The sequence below is a fragment of the Carcharodon carcharias genome, chromosome 13 (genome assembly GCF_017639515.1).
Source record: "Carcharodon carcharias isolate sCarCar2 chromosome 13, sCarCar2.pri, whole genome shotgun sequence".
Classification (NCBI taxonomy): domain Eukaryota; kingdom Metazoa; phylum Chordata; class Chondrichthyes; order Lamniformes; family Lamnidae; genus Carcharodon; species Carcharodon carcharias.
The window spans coordinates 118,410,234-118,436,420 of NC_054479.1; the positions used below are offsets into that span (position 1 = coordinate 118,410,234).

The 26,187-nt window shown below is 42.7% G+C and overlaps 1 protein-coding gene across 5 annotated transcripts in view; it reads right to left on the minus strand.

The window, feature by feature from the left end:
- LOC121286359 (protein PHTF2-like) overlaps positions 1-26,187 on the minus strand; it is a 125,817-nt gene that overhangs the window by 72,093 nt on the left and 27,537 nt on the right. For 4 of the 5 annotated variants that reach the window (XM_041203451.1, XM_041203452.1, XM_041203448.1 and 1 more), the window contains exons 2-3: positions 21,542-21,620; positions 9,877-9,933 (exon numbers count right to left, since the gene is read on the minus strand). In XM_041203451.1, the coding sequence (XP_041059385.1) occupies positions 9,877-9,933; positions 21,542-21,586 (102 nt within the window). In that variant the 5' untranslated portion in view covers positions 21,587-21,620. Of the gene's footprint in view, positions 1-9,876; positions 9,934-12,665; positions 12,697-21,541; positions 21,627-26,187 lie in introns of those variants that run through there. The other variant, XM_041203450.1, reaches the window with a different exon arrangement.

Sequence of the window (26,187 nt, forward strand, 5' to 3'; positions counted from 1 at the left end):
AAAGTTTCATATCAACTCAAAGCTTTTGGAGTTCAAGGTAAATTCGAAGGTTATAGATAAGAAATTGGTCGATGGGGCTAAATAGGGCAGGAGAATGAAGTTGGGGTCCCGGATGTTAGTGCTGGAATACCCAACTGCAACTAACTAATTCTAATTTACATCAGTGACTTGCATCAGGTTTTTGGGGTGTCGAACAGAGTCAGGCCACCGAGACACAAAAGTGAAAATCCCACCTCCATTTTCATCTCCAGCCATTTCTCAGCGGAGTGGGAAAGGGGTAATGCCGGCACCATTATAAAAGTGGGCATTTCAGAACTTCTGGAATTTGAGGCGGCCGTGTTTTGGAAGCACTCTTCAACCACACATGCAGAGTGGAGGTGTGAACTATGGATTGGAGACGAGAAGAATATAAAAGGGGAGTAAAAATGGTGTTGCTTCCGTTACAGTTCATCATTAAATACTTTAGCCTGAGTTCTATCTGTGTTTAATAAAGTGAGTGATGATAGTGTTTTAGCTATTAAATAATATGTTTACCAGGTTGTTACTTCTGACAACTGACAAGCTGTAAAGTGAAGGAATGGTATTGTAAATGTGGGAAAGTCTTCAGGTGCATTAGAATAGATTATCCATTGGATAAAGTACAATTCTGCATTGTACAACATGGAAAGGCTACCCCATTGTTAGATCCAGAGCTAATTGTTTAAACACCCTTCATTCTTTGCAAATTAGCTCAGCCAACTGTTTGGCTGTTTGAAAACTTTGACAGATGTATGAGCTTTTGACTGCTTTCAAAGGCACTAATAGATTCTGTAGCATAGAGTTTGTTTATTCAGCTGTCCTGGGGAATGACGAGTTTAATGGCTGTGACAGGTTTACAAAATTATGAAAAGATTAATGATTTTTCAATGTGCCTATTCAAGCGATGTTTGTTAATTTTGACAGACTGATTAGCTTTACAACAACTTTGAAATGTTACTCCAGAAACAGAACCCACAAGCTCTAAAGTAGATAGGAAGGTGACAGGGGTTAAGGCGCAAGGTTGGGGGGGGCACTGCACTGATCTGCAGGTTTAACTTTTTTTCTAGAAGCCACTAATGGCAATGAAGAACTGGGCCATTGTTTCTTGGAATTAGGGAAGGCCTTTTAATCTGGCCACTTCATCATTGGCCCTCCTCTGTCTCTGCCTCTGCCTCCATGGCAGGCCCAGCTCCAGGGCATCCCACCCTCCGAGAGATGAAGAAGAATCACGCCTGCTGGCACTGCCAAGATGAAGTCAGGATCAATGTTGGGATTGAACCCAACTCCTGCTACTCACCTCAAAAAGGAAAATTCCAGCCTTCGGCTCAGAAATATAATGCAAGCTGATCAAATCTGCAGATAATACTAACTTATGAAAGGAGTAATGAGATTGAAAGAGGCAATACAGAAATTTCAAAATGAAGGTAAAATGTGCAAGTGAAAAGAACAAAAGTGGTGGATGAAACTTAATACAAACAATATAAAATACTTCTGATAGGAGATTAAAAATAAGCAATACATACAGTTTGTGATTAGTGTTCAAATAGCAATAGGTGGCATTAGAACAGATCCAAGCCTTGGTAACTTGACAAAATGTCCAACCAATGCAGAACAGCAATCAACAAAGTTAAAAGAATGTTAATAGAATATAGTTCAGAAGTAGTCATAATCAAACTGCAGAGTGTTCTGATCAGACTACATCTCAAGTATAATTTCCAATTTTTGTCATCAAGCTGCAAGGGAGGGATGCAAGCACTGGTAACAGTGCAGAGAAGAGCACAAGGATGGTCCTCTACCTCAGGCATCTCAATTATGAATAAAAACTGGAAAAAACATTGAAATGAGACATCTGAGAAGTTAAACGCATAAGCAAAATTGTAAACAGTATGGCAAATCTGGAAAATCACTTTTCTTTAAATTGAAGGAGTAGTACAAGGAAGTTGCAACTTTAAGTTTACTTCATACAAAGGATGAATAATACATGAAACGGGCTCCTGTTAAAACAGAGGTAGCAAACTTTAAATCATTTCAGAACTAATTAGTTGCTGCAATGAGACACAGAATGAGGATCATTCTGGATGGTTTAGCTGAAATGGGCTTCCTTATCTGCAACTATCTTGTAATAAGTCACTAAGGCTTGTGACCTAGCAAAAGCTGTACCTGCACTTCAGTCAACAAATTTATGTTCACAACTGATGGTTTAAAATGCTTTTGGGTATGTGATGACTTTGTTTGTGAAAGATAATGAAAAAATTTCCATTTATGCTGGAACAGCTGGCAATCCTTGCAGACCAGGTATCCTGGGTGGAACAGAGTGTGAAGGTTGGTATTGTCAATTGTTTCGGGTCCATTAAATATAATGCATCATTTATGCTTTCCAGGAAAAGTGCATGTAAAAGGCAACAAAAGTTTACAGTAAACAAACGGAGGTGGCCAGTGCCATGTCTATTTCCACCACTTCCAATGCTACATTCAACCTGCTCAATTCAAACTGTGATTCACACAATGTCCACCAACCCAGAATGGTAGTGCTGTAAAAATACGGCATTACTATCAGTAATTAAATGTTATGGGTAATTAGAATCTCAATGGCTTTGCCAATGAGTCACAAGATGTAAAATCAAAGAATCATATAAAGTTTACAGAACAGAAAGAGCCCATTGTGTCTGTGCCAAGTTCATGTACCAATTATGAACTGTGATATATTGAAAATAATTATTAGGGCTAGAGATTTATTTTTTATTGCTGATGAGGAAATGTTCAGGGATGGGATGCAGAATATAACAAGGAGCTAGAATATTTATGTCGTCAATTAAACATATATATTGGGACACATTATGTTCGAACCTTTGATAGCAAGATACATGGGATTGAGATTTTGGAGAAGGGCTTACAGAGGCCAGTCCTAGTGATTGCTACTGGAAGTGTATCGACTGTTTTGGAGACTGGGTTGTCAAGAAATGAAGCCAGAGGTCTATAAATCTATCTTTGAAAAATGAATTGCCTGAGCTTTTAAATTAGAGGATGTGGAGAAACGGTAGCCAACATCAGAAGGCTTCCAAATATTCCATAGCACTCAGCATCTCATTAAATGAAAGTGTGTGCCTTCAAAAATAATTTATTAATAACACACAGACATTAGCTCTGTATGTGTGGTGCAGTACACACTATAATGCAAAAATATCCTGCAGTACAATTCATATCCATGCTGTTAGTAGTTATCCATGTACTCTGTGTAGCAAAATAGTAAAGACATTTACTTTATAAATGAATTTACCATTTTGGTACTAGTAGCAACAATGGAAAATCTTTCACTGAACCCCTTTGGGTCACACAGCATATATTCAAAAATTGAATTAAAAAACAACCAGGCCAGAATCCATAGCACAATTGACCACGGCGGTATACAAGCACAAAATCATTTCCTGAGGTACTTACCAATTTAATAAACTGTAAAGAGTATAAATAACATTAGAAAGGAGGACAAATAAAAGTCTGAGGTGACAACATAGTTATGATGTAGAAATGAAACCAAGGTAACAGAATATAGAGATAGTACTAAGATAGTGAAATTGTCAGCATCATTAAAACATAGTTGCCTGGCAGTAGTAACAGAGCACTAGATTAATGGAAGTACCCTTACTCGAATCTAATTTTTGCTTGATTGTATTAGTTAATCCTAATGATGCACGGAGCATTAGATCCCTGAACATTCCATCAATATAGATGCCCACTGACCCACCCTTTTAATCAGTAGAAAAATCAGTAAGATAAATTCTATGCCATTCCATGAAGAGAATTACTAAGTAGTTGATTGCATGGTGGCCATGAATGAAACTAGAGGTTAAAAGCCCAGAGCATCTAACAATTACAAATAGGGAAAAATGCATTAAAACCAAAAATAAATAAGTTCATAAAAACTACAAAATTACACTTTTAAATGAGTGCAATGAAAGACTGCAATGCAGAAAATATTTCATAAAACAAAAATGTAGTTTATATTATTAAGCTAGGAAATGCACTTATGACTATAAAAATGAGAAATATTAAAATATGCCTGTCATCAGCAGTGACATGTCAAATATCTAAAATTTGTGAAGCTGACTACAACTCTGCTTATTAATCAAAATAGAAGCCTAATTTGCATACAGCTTTGCCAGTCCAACATCTATCTGAGACACGTAACATTCCGTATCATGTCAATACTTAAAATTGGCTGACATCTAAGCGACCTTGGTCTGAGACCTGAACCAATTTGTAGTTCATGTCATTAAACAGCAATAGAAAGGTGGCTCTGCTGGATCTATATTCCTGAAAAAAGGGGCATTGCTACTCACAACTGTTTCAGTGTGTTCTCCCTAGTTATCTTACATCTGCGTAAAGAATAACTTACCTGGCAGGGGAGAGACCTTCATCGTGTTTCTGCCAGGGAAAGAGCAATGGCTATAACCAGTCAAACCCCTTACCATTGGGGTACCTAACACCATCCGAGTCATGGTGAAAGGCAGCGAGCAAGGAACAGGAATGGATAGGACCTTCTTCACCAAAAGGATCCTATTCAAGCTGTGTGGTTTCGAGGCTGCGGAAATCTACTGCCTACAGGATTTCCCCAACACTGGTTTCTTTGATGTGACCTTCAAGCACGTGGCAGCTTGTGTCAAACTCCTGAAGGTTTTTGAGGAAAAGAAAGACCTGCCAGAAATGAAGATCCTGACGGCGGAGCCGCTCTTTGTTCTACCGTTGCATCGTGAACGGGTTGCGACTGTGCATCTGTACAACCCCTACGTCCCTGTCACTGACGTACTCACCTTCCATACCAGGTACTTCGATAAGGTTGGGAGCTGCACTGAAGTTAAAGATAATTTGGGGATCTGGACATGTAAACTCCAGGTTAAGGTAACGCTCAAGACCGACAGTAAGGGAGCGGTTTTCCACCCCCCTTCCAGATTCGCTATCGGGGGAAGCCGTGGCTACCTTGTCTACGATGGGCAACCCAAACTTTGTCGCTAATGCGGCAAGTCTGGTCATGTGGCGGCCAACTGCAGTGCCGTCCTCTGCAAGAACTGCAAAAAGGGCACCAGACAAAAGATTGTAAACAGGCTAAGTGCTGCAACCTGTGTGGCGAGGCAAGTCACCTCTACAAGACCTGCCCCAAACGTTGCCGTACTTATGCACAGGCAGCTAAAGCCAACGAGGGGAAGCAGAAGAAATGCCTCGTGTCACTCCAACCACCAAGGGCCCCAGGGAGAACAACGGGACAAAGGAGGACACAGAGAGAGACAAGGTGGAGGAAAAGATTGGGGCAACAGACAGCCAATCGACAGCACTGCCCCCTGATCCTCCCACTCCTCAGGAGAGCAAATCAACTGAGGAGGAGGAGGCAGCAGTGGGAAAGCAGCAGGGGGAGTGGCAGCTGGTGAAGAGAGCCAAAAGGAAGAAGGGGCTAAAAAGAAACCAAGCCACTTCCCAGATAAGAGTCAAGAGGCGTCTCCTATCCGACACGGATAACAAGAGCAGCAGCTCTTCAGACGAAGAAGTGCCAGGGCGGCGCCAACAGAAGAAGCAGCAAAACGCTAGGGAGTTGGAGGATGAGACACCCAAGCTCCAGAACATTGGAGACAATGAGGAGACCAGCGCACCCCAACTTGGCCCACAACCCGAAGAGGCCAGTGCACCACAACCCCAGGAATCTGGGAGCAGTGAGGCGCTCAGCGCACCCCAGCTCCGGGAACCCGGGAGCAGCAACGGCCCAGAGGGGGAGAGGATTGGAGAAGCTTCTCCAACAGAGGACATTTCAAACCCTGCCCTCTGCACGGACCCCCAGATGCCACCCGAGCAGAACATCTTCAATGGGGAGGTTCAGGACGCTTTCCTCAGCCCATCCCAAGTGAAGCAATTTGAGCACACCACGGGCATGAAGGAACTCTCAGAGACAACAGGTTTGGTAAGCGACTAACTGCTTTAAAATGGGTGTAAAGATTGTATCCATAAATGTGCGTAGCATTAAATCTACTATGCGATGTGTTGCGACCTTGGACTACCTTGCCAAGGTCAAAGCTGACCTATTGTTTCTGCAGGAGTGTGCGATACCGCACCTCAGCTCCTACAGGCAATGGTCACGATGGTGGTCCCACGGGCCATCGATCTGGTCGGGAGGAAACGACTCTCGTTCCTCCGGCCTGGGTATTCTGCTGCAGGGAGGCAGCTTCACCATCTCCCAGGTTAAGGAGGTGGTGGGCGGGCGCCTCCTCGTAGCAGACGTAATGTACAAGAATGCTCCACTCCGTTTAATTAACGTCTACGCCCCGTCACAAGGGGCTGAGCGGCTGGAGGTTTTTCAGCAGCTCCCACTGCTGCTGGCAACCTCCAGACCGGTCATTCTGGTCGGTGACTTCAACTGCATCATCGATGCGGCTGGACGATCCGGCAGGGCTGACAGCAGATTGGACGCTAAATCCAGATCCCTGATGGAAACAGTTAAGGATGCCAAGCTGCACGACGTCTTCAGCAACCCTGCAGATGGAGCGCAGCGTAGATACACCTGGTCGCGGCCTGACGGGTCCATCTGTTCCAGGATAGATTTCCTGTTTGTGTCCCGTGCATTCACAGTCAGATCCACTGACATCAAGCCGGTGTTCTCCTCTGATCACTGCCTCCTACTGGCTGACTGCCACTTAGAGAAGGACCAGAGGGTTGGCAGGGGGTATGGAAGCTAAACGTGCAACTGCTGACCCCAGAGAACATTGAGGAGCTCAAGAGGGATTACAAAGGTTGGAGAACCATGAAACCCCACTTTGAGTCACTGACACACTGGTGGGAAGCGATCAAGGGAAACATCAAGAGTTTTTTTGTCCTCAAAGGCACCCAGAAAGCTAGAAAGGAACAGAGGGAAATGTCCCGACTCCAGGAAAACATGCAGAATCTGCTCTGGCTGCGGTCGATGGGGGTCGATATCAAGGAGGAACTCTAAGAGGTGAAGAGCCAGCAAGCCTCACTCTTTGCCTCGAAGGCCTCCAAGATCATCTTCCGTTCCAGAGTCCGCTCCGTGGAGCAGGATGAGACGTGCTCACGTTTCTTCTTCCAAAAGCTTCACAGAGAGAGCTCTGTGATCAGCAGCCTGAAGAAGACGGCTCAGTAAAGTCATTGCAATCTGACATTTTGAGGATTAGCAAATCCTTCTATGCCGGATTATATGACGTGAAGCCCACAGACAGCACGGCCTCCCAGTCCTTCCTGTTCTCTATCACGGAGGTCTTAGATGACAGTACACGGGAGAGTCTGGACAAAGCACTAACTCCTGACGAACTGACTGAGGCCCTTGAGTCCTTCGAGAAGAGTAAGGGCGGAGTTGTATTTGGCTCTGTGGGACTGGATCAGCCCAGACCTGCTAGAAGTGTACGAGAGTATGCTCCTGGCCGGCAGTATGTCAGAATCCATGAGGAAAGGCATTATCACCCTCATCTACAAGCACAAGGGGAAAAGGGAGGAAATTAGAAATTGGCGACCCATTTCACTGTTGAATGTGGACTATAAAATTCTGTCCAAGGTCATCGCCAATCGGGTCAAATCCGCTTTGGAATTGGTGATCCACCCTGACCAGACCTGCACTGTGCTGGGCAGGAAGATCTCTGACAGCCTCGTGCTGCTCAGGGATATGATTGCCTATGTAGAGGACAGGGGTGTGGATACCTGCCTCACCAGCCTGGATCAGGAGAAGGCCTTTGACAGAATATCGCACACCTATATGGTGGATGTGCTCTCCAAAATGGGGTTTGGGGAGGGAATTCGCAATTGGATCCAACTGCTCTATACTAACATCAGTAGTGCAGTCTCAATCAATGGGTGGGAATCAGATAGCTTTCCTATTAAATCTGGAGTCAGGCAGGGCTGCCCTCTCTCGCCTGTTCTTTTCGTATGTTGCATAGAACCCTTTGCTGAGTCCATCAGAAAGGATCCGGGCATAAGAGGAGTGACGATCCCAGGTAGTGGAGGCACTCAGATCAAAGTCTCCCTGTACATGGACGATGTCGCCGTCTTCTGCTCGAATCCGCTGTCGGTGCACAGACTTATCCACATCTGCGACCGTTTCGAACTGGCCTCGGGAGCCAAGGTAAATCGTGGGAAGAGCGAGGCCATGTTCTTTGGGAACTGGGCTGATCGATCCTTTGTCCCCTTCACTGTCAGGGCTGATGGCCTGAAGGTGCTGGGGATATGGTTCGGAGGGACCAGGGCACGGGTTAGAAACTGGAAGGAGCGAGTGTCTATGGAGAAAAGGAAACTGGGCATATGGGAGCGACGCTCCCTCTCCATTGCGGGTAAGAACCTGGTCATCAGGTGTGAGGCACTCTCGCTGTTGCTGTACGTGGCGCAGGTCTGGCCCATTCCACACTCCTGTGTGGTGGCGATCACCCAAGCCATCTTCCGCTTTATCTGGAGGTCGAAAATGGATCGTGTCCGCAGGGACACGATGTACAAGCCTCGAGATAAAGGGGGAAAAAACGTGCCCAACATCACCCTCATACTGATGGCCACCTTTGTGTGCGACTGCATCAAGCGGTGGGTAGACCGTCAGTATGCAAACACTAAGCGTCACTACATGCTGAGGTTCTACCTGTCACCGGTGTTGCGAAGGATGGGTCTGGCCACGATGCCGCGGAACGCTCCAATTAGTTGGACCGTGCCGTACCACCTGTCCCTCGTGGAAAAATTCATGCAGAGAAACACCTTCGGCCACAGGTCCGTCAGGCAGTGGTCGGCACGTAACATCTTAAAGGCCCTGAGAGAAAAGGAGAGGGTGGATCCTGTGGGATGATTCCCTGAGCAGACTGACAAAGTCATTTGGCAGAATGCCTCATCACCAGAACTTTCCAACAAACACCAAGATGTAGCTTGGCTGGTGGTGAGAAAGGCCCTCCCTGTAAGATCCTTCCTACAGGCCAGGAGTCTCACCCCCTCTGCATGTTGCCCTCGAGGTGGCTGTGGTGGGGAAGAGACCGTTGTTCACCTCCTTGTAGATTGTGTCTTTGCAAAGAAGGTCTGGAGAGAGATGCAGTGGTTGCTGTCGAGGTTCATCCCGAGCAGTTCTGTGACAGAGGACTCTGTGCTCTACGGGCTGTTCCCAGGGACACACACCGAGACAAACATCAACTGCAGCTGGAGGATCATCAACTCGGTGAAAGACACTCTTTGGTCGGCCCGAAACTTGTTGGTTTTCCAGCGCAAAGAGTTGTCCCCGACCGAGAGTTGCAGACTGGCACTTTCCAAGGTCCAGGACTACGTGCTGAGGGACACAGTTAAGCTTGGGGCAGCCGCCGCAAAGGCGCAATGGGGAAGGGTCGCTGCCTAAGACCATTCTGTCACAGTGCACTGGGGGGCTGGGAACTGTAAAGAGCCCCTCAGGCTGTACAGATTAAAATGTATGTCTGCCAATGATTGAAATATTCATTGTTTTTTCTGATACACCTTGTGTTTCATGTTGTAAAAGTTGAACCTGTTTGTATTTTTGTAATGGTGATTTGAAATGGTTCGAAATGTTTTTGAAGATTTATGAACAAAGTATATTTTTGCAAAAAAAAAACATCTGCGTAAAGAATAACCGAATAAATTTGTATTCAAAAGGAATCAAATATTGCCCTCAGAAAAAAGATGGGAGCAATTGTGAACAGGACATTTTTTCTCTTTTCATGATACCAGTACATGGTATAAACATTTTTATATGGAAATTTCGCCAAACTTATTATTTTAAAATACTGGATGCCCCCTCATGTTATTTACTCAGCCTTACTTAGAGTTATCACACGCCACTGCTGACCATTCTAACTCCATAGAAATGGCATTTAGAAATTAAAAATGCTCTACCTTGATCTCTCTTTGTTCTACAGATTTCTCCCATATTTGTTGATCATAAGCCCCAATCTGTAACAAAAGAAACCAGTTAAAATCATCAATGAATGTTTCAAATATGATGGGGAAAACAGGTAAAAGCAAGGCTGCATGCATGAGTAATTTTACAACATAAATACAAGAACAGACAATTCTACAGCAGCTTACTTCTCTTGGATAATATATACAGCATTTTATGCTAATGAAAACATTAATTCTGTTCTACTAGCAGAGACCCTCAAAACATTTGTAATGAAATTAGTATCTTTATTGCAACAGTACTTCATTAAATCTCCATCCCATACCATCCCTCATACCATACCCATCCCATTCATCTCTCTATCATTCCCATTCCATCCCCCATCCTACCCCTTCTTCCTAGCACATCCGCATCCCACTCCCATGCCATTCGCCCCATGCCATCCCACTCCCCCACCCAAAATGCCATTCCCTGCATACCCTTCCCATGCCAAACCCCTCCATACCTTTCCCGTAGCCGCCGCCTTGTCCCTCCCATGACATCCTGTTTCCCTCCCCAACTCCACCCCCACCACAGTCCCATGCTGTTTTCTCCCTCCTCCCCAAACTTTGCAACCAGAGCAACTTTGTAATTAGATTTCCCCTCATTTTCTGCTGTTCTATTCCTCCACCAATATCACCCTCCACTCCGCCACACGTGCCTCACATATTCCAGTTGACACAACATCAGAGCAGCTATGCCTCAAGGCAGCTACCACCAAAGTTCACAGAAAAGTAAGGTTCTTTTAATTTGGGGCAGGGGGAGGGGCACGTTTTCAAACAGCATTTGGACAGACAGAGTTTTGAGTCCTACTCCTTACAGTTTCTGATCTCTCAGCCCATAATCGTCGGAAGAAGTTGGAATGTCTCCCATTTGCAGGGTGGGAGGAGTAGTGGAGGGGAGGGGGAAAGGGGACAGGCAAAGAGGAAAGACAGATGGAAGAGTCAGGATGTTCAGCCAACCAGAAAGGGCCAATAAAATTATTCAAAATAAATAGAAGTATAATGATAGGGACATTTCATGAAGTCTGAATTTTCATGAATGCCCCCGAATTAATACAATGCATGCCTTAAACGCTCCAGTCCTCCACCGACCCCATGTGTGCCAGGCTCTGCCCACCAAATCAACCCAATCAGAAAAGTGCAGGCAGAGTAAAACAATGTATTATAGATTAGATTATCATAAATAAATCAAATTTCTTGTAGTTTTTAAAATTAACAAAAGGATTTGATTGGTTATTTGTAGGGTATACAGATCTTGACAAATGATGCTTCTTAAAGGGCCTATTAAGGCCACTGTGCAAATGCCAACTTTAAATTTTCAGCTGGCAGTCAGAAACCCAACTGAGCTGAATTCCAGCCAATGAACAGAGATGGTGTCCTGGCAAAAGACCTGGGGGCCAACATTCCATCTACCATTTTTAAACTCCAGTCCCCCAAACCAAACTACAATGACAAGATGGCCAAAGCTGCGGTTGCAAACCCACTCTGTGGAGGGGATACCTCTCCACAATGATGGCCCAGTAGATGTGGTCTTTTTAAGTTTTAAAAAAGTCTTTAGAGGGCACTTTCACCTTGAGGCACCCTCTCTTTCGCTGCTCTACATCAACAGCTACCACCCCTGACGGAGGGGTTGCTGATCTGTCAGTGCTCAGGAACCCAGCACTGTCTTTAGTTGGATGGGGCTCCCAGAGGTGACCAGTTAATTGGCTGCCTCCTCAAAACATCACTTCCAGTGTTCTGAAGAAGAATCATATTGGACTCAAAACGTTAACTCAATTTGTCTCTCCTCAGATGCTGCAAGACCTGCCGAGTTTTTCCAGCACTTTGTTTTTATTTCAGATCTCCAGCATCTGCAGTATTTTATTTTTAAAATTAGTTTGAATGTTATCCAATTCAAGGTACCCATCATAGCTTATGTAGAGATTGCAACCCTGGATTATTTCAAAAGGGCAAAAAAGACATCAAAAGACAATGGTTAAAATCACCAGAGATATAAAATTAGGTCAATAGAATGAAAAATTCTATTTGACAGAATTTTATATGTGTCACAGTACTGAGATTTAAGTGGGCAAGGAAGAGACAAGGGAAGAAGATGGCCGCAGGGCCCCGTATTTCCTGCAGAGCCAGCAACAAGCTCAGAAGCACCAGAGAAAGGGTGAGAAATCAGTAAAGGAGTGAGTGATACTTGTGGACTTTACTCTGGGTAAACAGTGGAAAATGATCTCAGCAGGAGGGCGAATGGAGAACAGAGACAGAGAACTCTGGTAGAACCAAAGGGGAAGGGAATAGGAAGGTTTTTGATGTGAGGGTTAGATCATTCATCATAAATAGCTATTAAGGTAAAGACTGAAACATCACTTAAAAAAGGAATAGGATACACATTTGAGGAGGAGGAATATATAAACAGATCAGTCAGAAGTTGGGGTTACAGTTAGAGAAATGAGCTTGCAGGAAAGCACACTAGCCCCAGGTCAGGAGGAATCAAATGGTCTCCTGTACCTTAAAGTCTATAATTCTACAAAAAATTTCCTTTATTGCACCAAAATCTGTAGAAAGGTTTAGAACTATAGATGCTGAGCTGAGTTTCAGGACAACGAGCCATCTTACAAGAAGCGCCCCAAACACCAAGTCCAATAACCTTTGTGCAATCTCTCTGGTTTAATTCAATTGGTCCCACCTGGTGATGGCATGCAAAGACCAGTACAGATCAGCTCTGACTGAGGCTCCCAGATCAGAATTATTACCTGCACACAGAACTGGAATTCAAAGCAGAATCTAAAGAAAAAGAGATGGGATCATCAAGAGATGTGACATCAACTGGGGAACTTGACTGTGCCTCATGCAGTGCAGGGGGATTCCAGCTATCATGTATGATGAATATCAGCTGTTTATCGGATTACTAGCAATCAATTACAGGTAGAATACTGGGGACTAAGTCTATTTATGTAGTTGATTGTAATAGATGATCACTTAGTTATTGTATAACTGTTAATTATGAGGGGAATTTCAGGAAGTTACTAGTGAAATCAAAGTCCCCCTCCCACCACCCCGCTTATTCCCTCCCTATGAACACTTGCCCACTTCAGTGTCTCCTTTTCCCACCCTTGGGTTATTTGCCTGTTCGCAAGCTGCCTCCTGGTTCTCAGAGTTACTTGCACAATAAGTGCTGGTACAAAACCTTTAGCAAACATATTTAACTACAAGATCTCAAGGTAACTGTGATATTATTTGCAGATGTCATGTGATCAAACGTCCAAGATTTCAACCAATGTTGGAAACCCTAATGCTGACTGGTCTGACGTGTATTTCCAGCATTTACTAATTTTATTCAGACATGATGACTGCTCCAGAAATGATTAGTTACATCATTAAATTATCTAGATGGGAGAGTCAGTACATGTGAATTCTTTTAGAGCTTTGAAATAGATGGGCAGGAAGAACAGAAGCAGGGCCCGTAAAGCTGATAAAAGCAAAATACTGCAGTTGCTGGAAATCTGAAATAAAAACAGAAAATGCTGGTAAAACTCCATATGGACTTGAAACATTAACTGTGTTTTTCTCTTCACAGATGCTGCCAGACCTGCTGAGTTTTACCAGTATTTTCTGTTTTTATTTCACATTTCCAGCATCTGCAGTATTTTGCTTTTATCAGCTTTATGGCCCCTGCTTCATTTCTTCAGGTTCATTTATATCAAAGCTCTAAAAGAATTCACATGTACTGACTCTCCCGTCTGGATAATTTAATGATGTAATTAATCATTTCTGGAGCAGTCTTCATCTCTGAATAAAACTAGTAGATGCTGGTCTGGCAGCATCTGTGAAGAGAGAAACAGAGTTAACGTTTTGAGTCCATATGGAGTTTTACCAGCATTTTCTGTTTTTAATCCCATAAAGCAGATTTGTGTCGAATAACAATCTTCTGTTAGACATGTACATGACAAGAAAAGTTATCAAAAATGATCTCTCTCAAACTGTCAAGCCAAGGAAGGACTTCTTGAAGGTCAATTTGTTCAGGTTGGGGGGGGCGGGGTGTAGTACTTGAAACAATGAATGAAGGGCTTGTGTACAAGATTTTAACCTTATCAGCCACACTGGACTTCACCATGATGCTCCAGTTACTTCAGCAGATGATAACTATAATTGTTCAGCCAAGAAGAGTAGTTATTTACAATAGCAGTCAATTAACAAAGCACTCATGAAATAACTGACAGATGTAGCCCTGGAGCAAAAATGTCAGATTCTGATTCAGCCGGCCTAACTTCAATATGAATTCTACCTTGAATTTGAACTCAGCCACCCACTTTGGATAATAATAGGTTTATAATGTGTACGTAATGCTTTGTGGCACAGTGAAAACAAACATGGTGAGGGAATAAATTATTTAAGAAACTAAGTCAGCAGAAAACAACTTCTGTTAAAACAGGACAGTAACTGGTTTGAACAATGAACATTTGATGAAACAGCAATTTATGTTCTCAGTTTGCTAAAGAATGCTTGAACATAAGGCATGACAGCTGTACAGTGAGTGTAATCTGCTCCTAGATGAGCTCTGTGGAATCATGTTGAAGCTGATTAGAGCCTCTAATGGTTAGAGGGAAAAAAATCAGTATTTGAAAAAGTTCTAGACAGTTTCCTGAGAGGAGCTGTTCCAATAGGCCAGAAATCTATACATGGTGTCGGAATTGGAATACAATTGGAAAGTTTGGAACTCACATCATTTGAGATCAGATGCAAAGGTCTTATGTCTGCAGAAAATGGAAAATAATTTGCAATACAACTGCAAGAGATGTGGAAATAAGTTTAGGCCAGCAATTTATTGTATGCAATGGATATGTATAATAGATTTACATATATTGAAGAAAGAGGGAACTGGAACCTAAAGTATGCATGAGGAATATTTTATAGCTCCGAAGAACACCACGTACAAAAGACATGAGTTTGATCCTAAATTTCAAGCTCAATGAGAAAGTATTGATCACCATGTAACATCTGTGCAAACAATCCAAATCTTGTGAATACAGATTCCTCGCAAGTCTCACAGGGGGACAGAGTCTTAATTAGGAAATATTAATCGGTGTGTAGATGAGGGCATTTGACATAGTCTACTTGGACTTCAGCAAGGCTTTTGATAAGGTCCCGCATGGGAGACGAAGGTAAGAGCCCATGGAATCCAAGGTAATTTGGCAAATTGGATCCAAAACTGGCTGAGTGGCAGGAAGCAGAGGGTGATGGTCGAGGGGTGTTTTTGTGACTGGATGCCTGTGTCCAGTGGGGTTCCACAAGGATAAGTGTTGGGTCCCTTGCTGTTTGTGGTATATATAAACGATTTAGACTTCAATGGAGGAGGGTTTATTAGTAAGTTCGTGGATGACATGAAAATTGGTGGGGTGGTAAATAGTGAGGAGGATAGCTTTAGATTACAGAAGGATATAGGCGGACTGGTCAGATGGGCTGATCAGTGGCAAATAGAATTTAATCCAGATAAATGTGAGGTGATGCACTTGGGTAGGACAAACAAGGCATGGGAATACACGATGAATGGTAGGACCCTGGGAAGTACCGAAGATCAGACAGACCTTGGTGTGCATGTCCACCTGTCCTTTAAGGTCACGGGGCAGGTAGATAAGGTGGTTAAGGAGGCATATGGGATACTTGCCGTTATTAGCCGAGACATATAATATGAGAGCAGGGAGATTATGCTGGAATTGTATAAAATGTTGGTTAGCCCACAGCTAGAGTATTGTGTGCTGTTCTGGAATCCGCATTATAGGAAGGATGTGATTGCACTAGAAAGAGTGCAGAGGAGATTTATCAGGATGTTGCCTGGGCTGAAGAATTTTAGTTATGAGGAGAGATTGGTTAGACTGGGGTTATTTTCCCTGGAGCAGAGGAGATTGAGGGGGGACATGATTGAGGTGTATAAAATTATGAGAGGCATAGATAGGTTAGACAAGAAGGAACTTTTCCCCTTGTTGGAGGGATCAATAACCAGGGGGCATAGGTTTAAGGTAAGAGGCAGAAGGTTTAGTGGGAATGTAAGGAAGAATTTTTTCACTAGAGAGTGGTGGGAATCTGGAACTCACTGCCTGAAAGGGTAGTAGAGGCAGAAACCCTCATAACATTTGAGAAGTATCTGGATGTGCACTTGCTATGCCATGGCATACAAGCTATGGGCCTAGTGCTGCAAAATAAGATTAGAATGGTTAGGTACTTATTTGACCGGCATAGACTCGAAGGGCCTTTTTCTGCACTAGACCTCCATGACTCTATCCTGCTTCACCTTCTCCTGAGGTCCACACCATCGTAGGTGACAGAATCAAGCCAGCTCAGGTCATTCCGGGCAACTTCAAGAACCAGCTTAAAGCACTGGACACAGCAAAGGCTGCGGGTCATCACAACATCTGGTAAAAGACCGTGCACGTCAGGTGGCTCCACTAAATCAAGGACACCAGCAGCTGTGGCAACTTGAAAGGTTTTCCAGGTATTTTCTATCCATAATAAAACTGAATAAATCTAACCTGGCCAATTAGGGTCTTGTCAGCTTCGTCCAATTATCAATAAAGTGATAGAAATCATCATGAAAACCACCATCAAGCGACACCTGCTTACCACTAACCTTCTCACCAATACTCAGCTCACGTTCCCCAGTCAACCCCAGACCTCATCAAAGCCTTCATTTAGATATGAATAAATGATTGCCAGAGAACAGACAATAGTAGATACCTTCAAAATCCAGGCAGCATTTGGCTGAGTTGGCATCAAGGAGTCCTAGAAAAATTGAGGTCAATATAGGTTGAAGATAAATCCCTCTAGTGGTTGAGCACATATCTGACATAAAGGAAGATGTCTTGTGCTGGTCAGATGCACAACCCATCTTCAGTTGCTTCATCATTGTGCATCCCTTAGCCCTAGGTCAGGAGTGAGGCTGCTTGCTCAGTGTTCAGCTCCATTCAAAAGTAGGAATTCAACGATATTCACGTTGGGGCCGACAAGTGACAGGCAGTAACCATCTCAAAATAAGAGGGAACCCCCACAGTTTCTTTTTCCTTCAACGGCACCCCCATCATTAAGTCCCCAAACATTAATATCCTGGGAATCACCACTGCTAAAGTATAACAGTGGTTTCAACATAATGGCTACAAGAGCAAGGCAGAGGTTGGGAACCTTATGATGAATGACTAATTTCCTGACCTTTCAAAGCTCGTCCACCATCTACAAAGCTTGTCGGCAGTATGATAAAATACTCACTACTCACCTGGATGAATTGAGGCACAGCTTAATACATCCAGGACAGAGTAGTTCACTTGATTGATGGAATTATCCATCTGAAGAATAAAACAATCTTTGGTCGTACGGCAATCAATTTTTCTTCTTCATTCCAGCATGGAATGGAGGTTGACAAAACCACCAAGTAGGAAGGACGAAAGCAAAACAAAGTGCTCCTATTAGGATTAAAGAGGAAGCCTAAACAGAGGCAGATATGCTGAAACTAAGAGGCTGACCATCCTTAGAAAATAGTTCTAAGCAACTTTATTAATGATAGAGTTCGTTTTTTCCAGGTAACATCTTTGCAGACAGACACCACCCTAAGTTTCATCAACAAAACAGATACAGATTCCAGACTGCCCTCTTAATCCAAGCTGCGACAATAACAACTTATACTGATAGAGCACCTTTAATGTAATAAAATGTCCCAAGATGAAACCCACTGGGTAGATTTAAACTGTTCTTTCAAAGTGACCTGATGGTTAAAAATATTACATATTGATCACAAAATTGCCTCTTTGCACTATGTACCTACTCTAAACAAATCCATGACTCCATTGAAATAACCACTGAGCAATAATTGTATTAAGGTATGTGATCCTTTATTTAACTTGCTATGTCTAACAAATTTCAGAGTCTCAATACATATCTCTATGTAAAAATATAAAATCTGTCATAAGATATAACAGTTTAAATAGTTCTAAAGAGAATCTTACATTTATTCATGAAGTAATTCTGCAATGGGAAAGCACCTACACTTGCCAGTGCATAAGGCTTTAAAAAAAATCTATCCCAGTACAGAGGTAGGGACAGGGACAAATGCACCCATGATAAAAGCAAAATACTGTGGATGCTGGAAATCTAGAACAAAAACAATAACAAAAATACCTGGAAAAACTCAGCAGGTCTGACAGCATCTTCAGAGAGGGATACAGTTGACGTTTCAAGTCCGTATGACCCTTCATCAGAACTAAGACATATAGAAATGAGATGAAATATAAGCTGGTAGAGGCAAAGTGGGTGGGACAGGTAGAGCTCGACAGGGCCCTCAACCGTGTCCGGCCCATCTCCCACGCATCTGCCCTCACACCTTCCTCCCCCACCCCCAGAACCATGATCGAGTCCCCCTTGTCCTCATTTATCATCCCCTCAGCCTCTGTGTTCAAAGGATCATCCTCTACCATTTCCGCCAACTCCAGCATGATGCCACCACCAAACACATCTTCCCATCACCCACCCTGGCGGCTTTCCACAGGGATCATTCCCTCCGTGAACCCTGGTCCACTTCTCCATCATTCCCTATGCCTCAACCCCCTCCCATGGCACCTTCCCATGAAGGTGCAACACCTGCCCCTTTACTCCCCCCCTCCTCACCATCCAAGGGCCCAAACACTCCTTTCAAGTGAAGTAGCACTTCACTTGCACTTCCCTCAATTTAGTCTACTCCATTCGCTGCTCCCAATGCAGTCTCCTCTACATTACAGAGACCAAATGCAGACTGGGTGACCGCTTTGTAGAACACCGTTGGTCTGTCCGCAAGCATGACCCAGACCTCTCTGTCATTTGCCATTTCAACACACACCCTGCTCTCATGCCCACATGTCCGTCATTGGCCTGCTGCAATGTTCCAGTGAAGCTCAATGCAAACTGGAGGAACAGCACCTCATCTTCCGACTAGGCACTTTACAGCCTTCCGAACTTAATATTGAGTTCAACAATTTCAGATCATGAACTCTCTCCTCCATCTCCACCCCCTTTCCGATCCCCCTTTTTCCACTAATTTAAAAAAAAGTTTAACAAATATATTTTTCTTATCCCTCCTATTTTTAAATTTATTTCAATCTATTGTTTCATCTCCATCTTTTAGCCCATTTCAATCCCTTCCCTCCACCCCACCCCCACTAGGGCCTTCTACCACTTGCTTGTCCTGCTTTCTACGCTTAATGTCCCCATTAGAACATCCTTTAGATAATATCACCACCGTCAACACCCCTTTGCCCTTTTGTCTATGACATCTTTGGCAATCTCTTCTTGGCCTCCACCAATCACTGGCCCTCTATCGAAATCTACCTGTCCCATCCACCCCCCTCTACCAGCCTATATTTCATCTCATTTCTATATGTCTTAGTTCTGATGAAGGGTCATATGGACTCAAAATGACAGATTCACCCATGTCCTGACTGACAGGCTAATAGGACACCTAACTATGCCAATACTTTCACACAAAATGAGTGCCTGGTATCAACCAAAAATTGTGTGTTCTGTCAAAGCTTACAAAAAGAGTTTAAAACATACACCAGTTGACAAGTTACTGCAAGCCCAATTACCTCAAGGATAGAATGCGTCATAATATTCCTCATTCATGTGTGCACACTGAAGGTATGTGGTAAATATTCAAAGGAGTTATTTTTTGGCATTGTAAATGGGTGAAATAGAATTACCATCATAAAAGGCACATCATACACAAATAAATAGCCAAATCATTTTATTGATGTCACACTTTAGAACTTTATTCAAGTACTAGTCAAACAATAAGCGTTAATAAAAAAAGTATGAGACAGTGAAGTAAATTGTGAGATTAGATCTATGGGAGGTAATAAAAAGTTCTTCCACAGATAACATCATGATATCAGATTATGTACAGCAAGCTACAGGGACTGCAAACACAAGTCAGAACTACTGATTAACTTTGACTGTGGTGTACAATCAAGTCATAGAAAACCAAAGCTCACAGGTTCAATTCCCCAGCCAAGTCAAGTTAACTGAAGCAACAGTTGAGGATTCTGCCTCTATGGCTGTGGGCCGAGAAAAATCTGGCAACCTTCCCAAGTCTGATTGTTATCTAGTGACCATTCTGGGAAGTGTACATGTTTTAGCAACGTCTGAATTGGGCTTCACTGTAATGTTTTAAACATGTCCCCCAGTTATAGTCTCCCCCAAGAGGAAACATCTTCCCAATATCCACCCTATCAAGTCCTCTCAGAACCTTATATGTTTCAGCAAGATTACCTCATCAGATGTCCTGTATAGCTGGATAGCCTATTGACATTTACGGTGTAATCACTTGGATAATGTTGTACAGAGCTACCTGCGATTCAGGAGCTAGATATTACCTACATAACAACAATTCTACACATAACTTTGTTCAGTAACTAATTCATTAGATGTGAAATGTTTTGGGACAGATGCGACGAACACAAGTTATTTTCCGCACACTCCGTGAGAAGTAATTACTGTAAGCATTACAGAACTGCCTGATTGGACCTACCATTTTATTTACTTTTAAGTGCACATCTAAAATAATCACTCTGAAAACAGGTTGCCTCCAAACATATTTAAATTGCTCAGTTACACGAATAAAGAATTTGTTGATTTATTTTTGCAGGTGGCTGATTAATATTTGAATGTAGCAAGGATGTACTGGGATGACAAAAATTACTCAGCTAAGACTGGAAAATAGCACTCAGAATATCTGCACTCATTGTCTAACTTGGTCAATTTAATTGATACTAACATCACTGAGTAAACATGCTCCAAGTAGATCCCAGTGCTTGACATGCACTCTTCTCAGTACAACTCCAACAACTAAAACTTGCATTTATAAACATCTTTAACATCAGAATGCATTCCAAGGCACTACATTGGAAGTTATATTGCCAAACAATGAAATAGACTGCACTTACAGCAGGCCCTGGAAATATGATTAATTTTGTATTTACTTTGGGTACATGCTTACAATCCACAGTCCATGCATGTAAATTTAGCAACTAGTTTGAAGAAATGGCATTGAAAAGAAGAAAGAGACAATCTCTGACCATAACCTTATTTCAAACGAAACTACAGCTGCTACTCTAAAGATTGTCAGAACAGCAGCGCAAATTACTTAACACTGCAGTTCATAGTTTGATTATTTTTAATCAGACAAAATGCTGCATGCTGCTTACTTGATCAATCAGCGGTGTTGCTGGTTATGATCAGGAGGCAAAACCGATGAAAAATACAAACAAGCAGCTGAAAGTTCAATCTAAATGCCAAAATGTTACACAAATATATGAACATCACATGGCTAAAGCACCAATTTTTCTTCCATATAAGGCAGGTAAAAGGAATTGTGATATAGATTAGCCATGGTCTAATTGAATGGTGGAATAAGCTCAAGGAGCTGAATGGCCTGTTCATGTTCCAAAAACTCTAATTGCTTTTCAGTTACTGTAGGCCAGAGTGTTGTACAACAAATACATTAGAAATGTGGAACAGAGCCTAACCTTTGTATCAGCTCCTCTCAGGAGTATATATAAATAATGCCATACATGAAGATCAAACATCAAGACAAAAATTGAAATACTTTACTTACCTTTTTTTGATACCACACTATAGCATCTGTCACTTTAGACGCCATTTATCTCCCTCAATCACACATTGGGCATTTTAAGCTGAAAGAAGAGAGAAAAAAAGATCAGCGCCACTTGCAAGTTGTTTAAGTAGTGGTAAAGGCAAATGTGCTGGTGCTGTGCTTACGTTACACCCAACCTCATTATTAATTTAGTAAGATATTTTGCAGTGACTTGTTGCTATAACAACTGAAAGTTGCTATACTAGAACTGCACTGTCTACATATTTTTGCACACTATAGACATTCCATTCACCCATCTATTGTCTCTTCAAATTGACTCAGCTCCCTTATTATGTTGCATATTTACAATCTAGTACAGAACAACATTTTGGTTGACTAAGAGTAAGACAATATATGCAATTTCCCTTATTGTTCGAGGACCTCCTTCCACTTCAGATTAGTCTTTTTCAAACTTTCCATCAAGGAAATCCCTACAAATAAAGACAAACTAATGTGCAGAATAGAAAAAAAAATTGCTATATATGCAAAATTTGTAGCACACAGTAACTTGTTAAGCTAACAAATTAAAAAACAAATTACAGAAAAATACAGCTGCGGGGGTTGATACATCCATCCTAAACCTCACGGACCACTTGTATACTCTTCCAAATCCAATCTACATTTTGTGGACTTTCAGAGCTAAAAATAGTTCTATAGCTGCAATCAACTTCAAATTAGTAAACAGTACTACTGAATAGTTCTTCTTCCAACCATAATTTCTACAAATTTATCAAAAAAAGGTACTATACCACATCTAATGAAATAAATTAGATTCATTAGCATCTTGCTATAATACACTGGAAGTTTATATGGCACACCTTCCTATATGTATAGGAAGATCACATCATTGCATTTTTGTCATGCCTGGTTGTTAAATTTATGCTGGTAAAAGTTTCAAAAGTACCATATATTTAAATAGCACCTTCAACATAATAAAACACTCCACAAGAGTATTATTAAACAAAAATTGATACCGAGGCACATGGAAATATTACGACAAATGACGAGAAGCTTGTCAGAGGCAGGTTTTAAAGGGCTTCTTCAAAGAAGAAAAAGAGGCTTAAGAAATGAAACTCCAGAACTTAGGGCCTCGGCAGCTGAAGGCATGACTGCCATTGGTAGAGCAATTAAAATCAGGAATGCACAAGAGGGCAGAATTGGAGGGGAAGAGATATCTCATAGGCTTGTAAGGTTAGAGGAGTTACAGAGATGGAGAGGGACGAGGCCATGGAGGGATTTGAAAACACAGATGAGATTTCTTTTTACAAACAAAGAGGTTTTGCTTAATCAGGAGCTAATGTAGGTCAGCGAGCACAGGCTTGATGGGTGAACAGGACTTGATGTGAGTTAGGATACAGGCAGAATTTTGGATGATCTTAAGTTTATCGAGGATGGAACATGGGAGGCCCTTCAGGAGAGAGTTGGAATGGATTAAAGGTTGAAAAGGCACGGATGAGGGTTTCAGCAGCAGATAAACCTTGGCAGGGTGGAGTCAAGCAATGTTACAGAGGCGGCTGTATGCTGTTTTAGTGATGGTTTGAATCTGGCCAGGATCAAATACAATACCAAAGATGCAAACAGTTTGGTTCAGCCTCAAACAGTTCCCAGGGAGGGGGATGGGGTCGGTGACTAAGGAACAGAGTTTGTGGTGGGGAACAAAAACAATGGCTTCGGTCTTCCAAATATCTTGTTTCAGGAAATTTCTGCTCGTCTGGCACTGGATGTCAGAAAAGCAGTTTCGAATCAGCGGAAGGTTGAGAAATGATGTGGTGAAGTATAGCTGGGTGCCGTCAGTTTACATGTGGAGCCAAATATTGCATTTTTGGATGTCACCGGGGTGGCGGGGAGGAGGGGGGCACCATGTAGATGCGAAACAGGAGGGGACCAAGGTTAGATCCTTGGGAGAGTCCTGGTTTTGGCTATTGGTTTTCTGGTTTTGGAGCCAAACAGAGCCAAATCAAGTAGTGAAATTGTATGCCAACAGAACAAATTGCTCACTGTTAAGAGAGAAATGCAGTGGAAGAAATTCCTTACATGTAGTAGAGGCCAAGATGACCACATGCCTGCACGGGTCCTCTGGGGCACCAAGTCCTTTAAGAGTCACTAACCATTAATTTTTTGCATAGATTCTCCCAATTCAATACAAAAACTCAGACAGAAAATCCAAGAAACTAGTGCAGAAGCAGCATCAATACAGTCCTTACTGGAATCAATTTTCTTTAAGGAACTGATGTTTAATACAAAAAGTATTAAAATCCAAATAATTATCACTTGCTTAAACTGCAGCCAATTTTCCACCATCTACAGTCCCCCAAACAATCAGAGGAAGATAGAAGAGTAAATTTTCTGAGAAATAATAGTGGGGAATTTCAACTACATTAATATTAATTAGGACATAATTAGAATGAAAGGCATTGAGGAAGCAGAATTGCTAAGATGCATTTAGGAGAACTTTTTCAAACCAGTATGCAGCAAGCCCAACAAGAGAGGCAGCATTCTTTCATGAATGTGAGTGGCACTGGCAAGGCCAGCATTTGCTGCCCATCCCTAATTGCCTTCAAGAACATGGTGGTTAGCTGCACTCTTGAACTGCTGTGAAGCAAGTGGAATGGGTACAGCAGGGGAGAACTTTGGTGGAAGTGATCATAATTCAGTTAGATTCAGGATAGATATGGAAAAGGTCAAACATAGACCAAGAATAAAAGCTTGCAATTGGGGAAAAGCTAATTTTACTAAGCTGAGATGTGATTTAGCTAAAACAAAAACAACTGCTGGAAAAACTCAACATGTCTGACAGCATCTGTGGAGAGAAGGATAGAGTTAACATTGAGTGTCCAGGTGACTCTTCTTCAGAACTTTTTGTTTCAGATTTCCAGCAAATACAGTATTTTGCTTTTATCTTGTGATTTAGCTAAAGTGGGCTGGAAAAAGCTACTTGAAAGTAAATCAGTGCCAGATCCATTGTAGGTAGTCAAGAAGAGTTAGTGAGGGAGTGAGAGTTCAGAGCAATTATGTTCCCTTAAAGGAAAAGGGTTGGACAAACAAATCCAGAGTCCCCAACTGTTAGGGGACTTAAAGGAGAGGATAAAAAAAAAGGAAGCTTATGACAGATACAGAGGCCTCAGTACTGCAGAAAACCAAGTAGAGAGGCGAAATTAAGGAGATTAGGAAAGCAAAGAGAGGGCATGAAAAAAGTATTCACAAGAAAAATCAAGGGAAAACCAAAGATATTTATTCTAAATACATAAAGAGCAGGAAGATAACCAAGCAAAGAGTAGGACTTATTAGGAACCATAAGGGTAACCTGGGTGTGGAGGCGGAGGACGCTGATATGGTTCTCAATGAATACTTTGGGCTGCATTTTATTAGCCCCCGCCAGGCATTTTTCCGGCTGGAAATCATGTAAAATAGGGTGGCTGCCCACCTTACCACCCACCCCCAAGCACAGCCCCATAATTCAGGGGTAAAAATGAGCAGCCCGTCATATTCAAATAGTTAATCAAGGATCAATTAGGCTTGTTACCAAGCCGACTGACCCTGATAATATGCTGCCTGTGCCATAAAACGTTTGACATGGGCAACCAGGCGAGAGCAGGCAGCCTGATTTTTTAAATGCACTCTTCAAAGCAGGAAGGAAGGAGGTGGGCAGAGGAGGAGTGGAGTCCAATCTTTGGGGGCTGTCCTTTACTGATTTGTGGGGGGGGGGAGTGTGGGGGTGGCTTCCCCTCAGATCAAAACCCCCCTTTCTGCCTAACCACCCCCCCCCCCAACAGCCTTAAATCCAACCACTCCCCAAACTCTCCCTGACCTACCGAAATCCTCCCTGCCCAAGACCACAGACTTACTGGTTCCGTGGAAGTTACACCTCTTCTTGCAGTCCTGGCAGTGGCCATTAACGCGCACTTGGTGTTGCCCGGACCGAATTGGATTGGCCACTAGCTCCAGAGGGGCAGAAGTCCCACACTGGGTTGTTGAGTCCGCCTGCAGCAGGTTATGGTTGCAGGGCAGGCCAGCGAGGAGCAGGTCGGCTCCACGCCAACTTTACTTTTTTTTGGGGGGAGTGGGAGACGGGGACAACACAAGCTGTTATTGTTATCTCCCCCTGTAAAATCCCCCACTTTATATCCGTTTTCACAAAAGAGAATGACAATGCAGAAATTGCAATCAGGAAGGAGGAGTGTGAAATGTTAGATGAAATTAGGCCTAGTGAGAGAGGAAACATGAAAGGACTTAACATCTTTGAAAAAGTGATGAAATGTATCCTAGGTTGTTAAGGGAAGCAAAAAGAGTTCTATTATTTTCTAATCTTCTCTGGGTCTCACGGGTGTGGTGTCAAAGGACTGGAAGACAGCTAACATTGTACCATTGTTTAAAAAGGGAGAAAAGGATAGATTGAGTAAGTACAGGCCAGTTAGCCTAGCCTTGGTGACGGGAAAATTATTGGAAAAAATTCTGAGGGTTACGGATTAATCAAAGACAGCATAATTCTTTTTTGAGGGAAAATCGCATCTGATTAACATGATTGGATTTTTTGAGGAGGTAACATGGAGGGTTGATGAGCATAGTGTATCTAATGTAATCTGTCAGGATTTGAGCAAGGCTTTTGA